The sequence below is a fragment of the Triticum dicoccoides genome, chromosome 2B (genome assembly GCF_002162155.2).
Source record: "Triticum dicoccoides isolate Atlit2015 ecotype Zavitan chromosome 2B, WEW_v2.0, whole genome shotgun sequence".
In the NCBI taxonomy this organism is placed as follows: domain Eukaryota; kingdom Viridiplantae; phylum Streptophyta; class Magnoliopsida; order Poales; family Poaceae; genus Triticum; species Triticum dicoccoides.
Genome location: NC_041383.1, coordinates 14312198 through 14318665, shown reverse-complemented (window position 1 = coordinate 14318665; position 6468 = coordinate 14312198). Strand labels below are relative to the sequence as shown.

General features: G+C 42.6%; 1 protein-coding gene across 1 annotated transcript; it reads right to left on the bottom strand.

The window, feature by feature from the left end:
- Positions 1–277: 277 nt before the first annotated feature.
- LOC119366829 (alpha-terpineol synthase, chloroplastic-like) lies at positions 278–2797 on the bottom strand. Its single transcript, XM_037632534.1, has 7 exons — positions 2621–2797; positions 2256–2514; positions 1660–2011; positions 1341–1559; positions 1068–1206; positions 726–980; positions 278–624 (listed from the first exon to the last, which is right to left on the bottom strand). Exons 1-7 carry the CDS (start codon positions 2795–2797, stop codon positions 322–324), a joined length of 1704 nt encoding a protein of 567 aa, XP_037488431.1. The 3' UTR covers positions 278–321.
- Positions 2798–6468: the final 3671 nt, after the last annotated feature.

The following is a 6468-nucleotide window of genomic DNA, read 5'->3' as shown; positions in this document are numbered from 1 at the left end:
TATCTCGGTTTAGGTTGTTGTCATTCGGTCCTTACTTGGAGGCCAATCCAAACCCTAACCAACTAGTGTATCTTGCCTCTATATCAACACGCATCGCGCCCCTGCTAACGCAAGCGCTTCCAACCTCGTTTCACAACAACAGGTCACATCTTGTTATGGAGTAAATTAAGCTCGATACTAAGCACTGTAAATCAAGACCACCCAATGGTAATTAATCAACCAGCTAGTGTTGGTTCTAGAGTTTTAGTAGTACAACAGAGAATCAGAGTCAATACCTACAAGCCTATATGACATCTTTCTAAGATGTGTCTCCCACCCCATTTAATGTATCTCAATCTTGATAGAGTCCAAGAACAACTCGCTAATTTTCTTTTTATTCTGACCATCCGGCGCACCAAAACCATCCCCGCTTTGGTAAACACAATGTGAGATTCTAGCCAAATTCACACAAGTCTTGCCAAAAGATCTAGAAAATTGGCAGTGTTTGAATGCATCTTCGTTAATCGACTTCCAGGCTTCCATAGTAAGGTCTTCCATGGCTTCGCGCGACTCTTGCTCACTGGAGCTGTTCTCCGACATGTGAATTGCTATTGATGATGGTGCATCCCCTCGCTCCAGCTCGGCCTGTTATACATATTTTCACAACATAAGAGACCTCTCATAAAGATTCAACTTCGGTGATTGAAACAGTAAGGGGCAAAACAACCCGGATAAATTTTCCTTACAGAGTGGGTTGCAGAGTCGTTGCAGAGGCGAAGAACTAACGACGCAGACTGAACTAATTTAGGGTAGCTTCCAGCTATAGCAAGAGACATTGGGGTGAGCTTTTCATCCATGGGGAGCAGGGGAAACGCGTGTTGCAGCAAAAGTGGAGCAGAGGCTGAAATTGATCCATTGTCCAGATACTCTCGCAGTGTTGGTCTGTGGTTTCCATGGTGCCACTTTGCCTCCACCAGGAAAGACTCCGCCATGTCTCGCCACTGCAAAATCATGCAGAATTTTTTATGGGGTTCCTTGTGAAAACAATTTATATCCTATGAGTACGTTAATTGTGTATATGAACTTACCGCTTTCTGAAGAACATGACGAGCGTCGCAACCATGTTGTTCCAACACATTTTCAGCCACCTCAGCGCATGTGTTGTACATCACAGAATAGAGTGCTTGCATGTATTCGGGGAGTCTTTCACTAGGACTTTCTTCCCACCTGAAATTATTTATTAATTTTAGATAATGGAAAAGCTTCATTTAATATGAAACTAACGTGTCATATATATGTTACACATGCCTAGGACAATATATTACTTGAATTGTTAGAGGTGCACTACTGCATAAAGTTACCTTCCAATGGCGTCGGTGAAGAGAACAAGTTCATCTAGAGTTCCATACACATCATAAACATCATCTAAGTGAACTATTAGATTGGCGACTTTAGCAAGGACTTCTCGACAAGCTCCATTGTTTGGCTCCCAAATAATTCCATTTGCGTAATGGAAGCACTCCATGAGACGATCCCTGGCGAACCCCAATTTTTCACTAAGGGCAGTCCCCTTCCACCACCTACAGTTAATTAGGTCAATTTTCATATCTTAAAAATCGAACAACTATGTGAACTAATTAGCAGGCTAATTTAAATGTACGTTTCTTCATGCTCAATTACCTTGCCAGTCTCGCGAGTTCTTCCTGATGCACTCTTTGCACATTGTTGAAGTCCGTCGTTGCAAATCTAACAAGCAACGGGTCGGAATTGCTCTCATCTCTAGCATAGTGATCTATGAACCATCTTGCTTCTAGTCTAGGAGACCTCCGGTGCAATGGAAGGTCCAAAGAACGAACGACACTGCCCCGTAAGTGGTGATCCATGTATGGCAAGAGCTTTATGAGAGCTTTTTTAGAAAATGCTCTTGCCTCGTCCAATATTTCCTCGCCTCCGAACGCAAGGTATGAAGCCTCGTAGAGTGAGAGGAGCCCTCTGACATCATCTGATCCGCGCTTGAGATCTTCCAGAGATTCTTTATGCATTGTTACAATGAAACGTGTCAATTAAGTGTACAAAACCGTTCCATACACGCAATTCAAAGTTTCAACTGTGACTGAATCTGGATTGGACCATGCACCTAGTTTAATTTCCAAAATTTTGGCCGTAGTTTTAGGTTCCTTTCTTACATCGTCTAAGATTCTGTTTTTCATATTTCAAACTCCCTTCGATGTAAAACAAGTGTCGCAGTTTTGAAAAGAGAGTATTTTACTAGGTACCTGGACAGAAGTACGCTGGGAAGCGAGCGTCCCTGAGCAACCTGAACCTCAAGGCCGCGGAAGCAACATCACCATCATCCCAGCTGCACCGGTGAGGCTTTTGGTGGACGGAGCTGAGGATACCGATTATCTCCTCCTCAAAATGGTAGGCGATGCCGAGCCGTTGCACCGTGTCGACAAGCCCGAGCTTTGCAGCTTGGTGGTCGTCTCGGCTCGCCGCCACCAGCCGCTCCCTCACGCCGGCCTTCAACTTATCGACCTGTGACATCATCCATGCATGCACGGAATAAATTCCATGAGTAATTCATCAACTTTACGTACTACTTGCCGGTTGAAAATACGATATGTTCAGCTGATAAATTTACTTGATCTGCCTGTCCCCCATTGTTGGGCGAGAGCTGCAGGAGGGAGTCGTAATCCCAGGAGCTGGGAGCGTAGTTGGCAGACCGCCGAGCGTCTGCCGAGCAGCGCACCGTTGCCGGCGACGACGTTCGGAAGCATGTGCTTGCGGTGGCCATTGTTTGCTGTAATTGCCACGCCATGGTGCTGCGGGCTGCAACCTAGCTAGCTTTTGATTGGTGCGTAGCAGTGGAGTACAACTTGGCACTTGGCAACGAGGTTAATACTTCTAAACTTACTGCTGCTTGTTGTTTGAGAGCAGGCAGAATACGTGCCAATTTATACACGAGCTACGACCTAGCTCAGCCCGCATGAAAATCGTGGGACATGACGCATTCCGAATTGGTAGTACTATTTCTTTTCCGACACATATTTTTGCGGTGACAATAGATGAGAATATCTGTTCAGACACTTCTTCTGGAGGCTTTTCTTTTACCTAGATATCCAGCGAACGTAAGATTTTTAGGCTTGACAAAATGAACGTTTTTCATGGCCAGTTGTGTTCGTCCAGAATGACAATTTAGATGATGAGCATGGCAAATCCGGCTCATATCATTTTTTTGCCAGAAAATATGCGTGTTTGCAAACTAATTCGACCATCCTTGCACCAATACGAATTACTATGGAGAACATTTAATTTGCCATCGCTGAAAATCTGACTTTCCTGCTTTTAGAAAAATTCCATACAAGCCACTGAGAACTTACCGGCATGCTCCATCTTCAACTTCCCGATGAATTGTTCCTTTTCAACCTGTCCCCCACCCCAATGTCCAATGGCCTACCGTTGTAATCTGCTGTAGTGCCCCGCAAGCCTCGTGGCCCTACCCTGCCTGAGGCGTGTCCTCTGAGCATCCATCTATACCGCCGTGAGAGCTATGTCTCGCATATATTCTCGGTTATAGTGAGACGATAGCTTCCCTAGCATCGAGTGTGGAAGCTCCTCTCGCTGAAGGTGCTTGCATATGGGACGGCCCATCAGTGTAGGTTCGCTGATGCCGCTAGCGCGCTACAGGTTTGGTCCTTATAGGTTTTCTCCAGTTTATTTTCTATTCTTTGTTTTTCTTTTTTTCATTGTTTGGTTTTTTCTTATTTCTACTCCAGTTTTCTTTGCTATTCTTTTTTCATCATTATACTTATCATTTTATGTTTTCTTCCTTTTTCTTTGAGTTTTGTTTGTTTCTTTCATGATTTTTATCGGCTTTGTTTCTTTCTTTCTCATTCTCCTTTTTTTGGTTTTTGTTTTTTCTTAGTTTCAATGCTGTTTTTGTTTGTCTTTGTTTCTTTATCGCTTTTCACTGTTTTTCCGTTCGTTTTGCACTTGTTTCTTCAGTTTCCTTTTTTCTTTAGTTTCTTTTTTTCTTTTTTGACTTTCATTTTTTCCTTGTTATTTGTTCTTTTGGTTTTCATTCTACATTTTTCTTATACGTCAAGATCATATTTCTAATACACATTTAGCATTTTTGAAGTACAGGTTTAATAGTTTTTTAATACATGGTCAATATGTTTTATTACATTTTTTCAATTCTTGTTTAATGTTTTTCAAATATAAGATTAACATTCTTTGAATGCTAAAAATATTTCTATACACATTTAAAACATTTTCAAACGCTTGATTAAAGTTTCAGATACAAAATTATTATTTTTAATGCATGATCAACATTTTTTCTACACACAATATTCAGAAGTATAAACGAAAGTAAAAAATGAAATACAAAAGCATGAAAAAGACAAAGAAATGAAGCCTTGGCCTCCAGCACTCCTGGGCCGGCCCATCTGGCGCTCCCGCGACCAGGCTTGCCCCAGACACAAGACTTCACTACGTCTCACTATAAGCAAGGCAGAGGGGCACCCCTACCCCTCACAATTCTGCCACCCACAACCTCCTCACAACCCTGCACTCGAACCCGTCAAACCCCTGATTTGCCTCCACACATGACACCATGGCTAGACACATCATCGCCGACCTGACTAGGCCTGGTCAGGATGACACGGGCAGCGTCCACGTCTCGGCCTTGGGCGCCGCCTCTTCTATGCGGCAAAATCAGCTGAACCAACATATAAATTTCAGTTGCTTGATTTTTAGCGGATGTGATAAACAAGTGGTTCGTGCTAGACTTGAGGCTCACATGCATCCGTGTCAAACAAACAAAGAACGTTCCATTTCCATTGTGGACTAGCCTCGTTCTATGCATGGATTGTCGTTCACTCGTTGAGTTGTCCGGTCTCTTGGACAAACGCGAGCCACTTATACACAATTAACTCGGCCCTTTCCATTAGTTCCATTATATGTGGACTCTCGCACGTACGTACACGCGTACTCTCGACTATTCAACATAGAGCGATTGCACGCCATGCACGTACAATCGTCCTTGCCTTGACTCGTCTCTTCAATGTCCAGCGGCAATCTCGATCATCACTCATCTGAAGGACAATGATAGCTGATATGCACAGCTAGCTAGTGCACGAGGCAAGGTTGGCCGTCAGTACCGATCACTATTAGAACACGAGGCAGGAGTTGCAAGGGGCCTCCAACCATATTGTATCGTTCGATCATGTACTTTCTTATGTTGCTTTATAGAACAGAGCAAAAGCCTTTCAGGAGGAGATGAAGGATTTCTCTCGGATCATAAGGATTTGGTGTGCTTCATACGAGTACAATTGGGTAATTGCGAATTCAAATTGCTAGCTACTCTCTCACGGTACACTAGCAGATGGCCGATCATGTGTTGCTATCCGGTCATTGAGCCAAGGGCCTATGTAGCCTTGCTTGTGATGTACCATCAGTTCAAATTACTACTCTGCTATGTGGGATGCCATATTGTTTATGTTGTATATCTGTTTTGACGCTAAATGTAATTTTTGTGAATTTATTAATTTTCTATTTGTTGATCCAATTTTCTATGTGCTGCTATCACTAGCATATTGGTGTATTAATTTTCCAGTGTTGATCCTATGTTAATATGCTATGTCACTAGAGTCTTTCTTTGCTTAGGAGATATTTCAGTATTGGATCATCATAATCCTAGTTGTTGTTACAGTTTCCTTGATTCATCATCATTACTATCTAGGAAGTTTGTGACATAGTAACTTCAACTGATATGTATCGTGTGTTTGTGTTGTGCAAGAGTCATAGACATGGGGTATATAATATATCTAGCTAAGCTAGCACATGATACAAAATTAACTCTCGGCGACTATTCAACTTAGTGCGATTGCACGCTATGCTCGTACCATCGGCGTTGCCTTGACTCGTCCTTTGACTGTCCGGCGGCAATCTCGATCGTGACTCGTCTGAAGGACATGACTATGATCATTGATATGCATAGCTAGCTAACGGACAAGCTAAGCTTGGCCTTCAGTACCGATCATTGTTACTCCCTCCGTCCGATAATATAAGTGTGTTTTTTACACTACGAGTGTAAAAAATGCTTACTTTGTTATGTTGCTTTAATATAAAGCGAAGCGAAAGCCTGTTAATTACGAAAAGTTGTCAATTTCCTCTAGTGTCCCGATGAATGGTCTTGACGTACCAATATCATTTTCTGTCTCGATCTTCACTGTTGCCTGATTATGAAAGGATACTCTTCTGAGTCCTCTATTCCACATGCGCCAACAGAAACGTCACCCATAGACTTGATGCAAATGTAAGCCACACACATACTAGATGTTAATTCATGTGCTTGCAGAAAAACACGTCCTTTGTATCATAACTAGCCATAGTCTTCCTAAATGGCAACTTAATCGCTAGCTAGTATACATTTCCTTTAATTAATTGTTGCTTGCAGAATCCATATCATGCATCGCCGTGATCGCC

Excerpts from the sequence above, each read along its gene's own strand:
- LOC119366829 (XM_037632534.1), bottom strand. The coding sequence starts at position 2,797 with ATGGCGTGGCAATTACAGCAAACAATGGCCACCGCAAGCACATGCTTC. Across the intron at positions 2,012-2,255 it reads CCCAGCGTACTTCTGTCCAG|AATCTCTGGAAGATCTCAAG; the intron begins GTACCTAGTAAA and ends CAATGCATAAAG. Across the intron at positions 1,207-1,340 it reads TTCACCGACGCCATTGGAAG|GTGGGAAGAAAGTCCTAGTG; the intron begins GTAACTTTATGC and ends AAATAATTTCAG.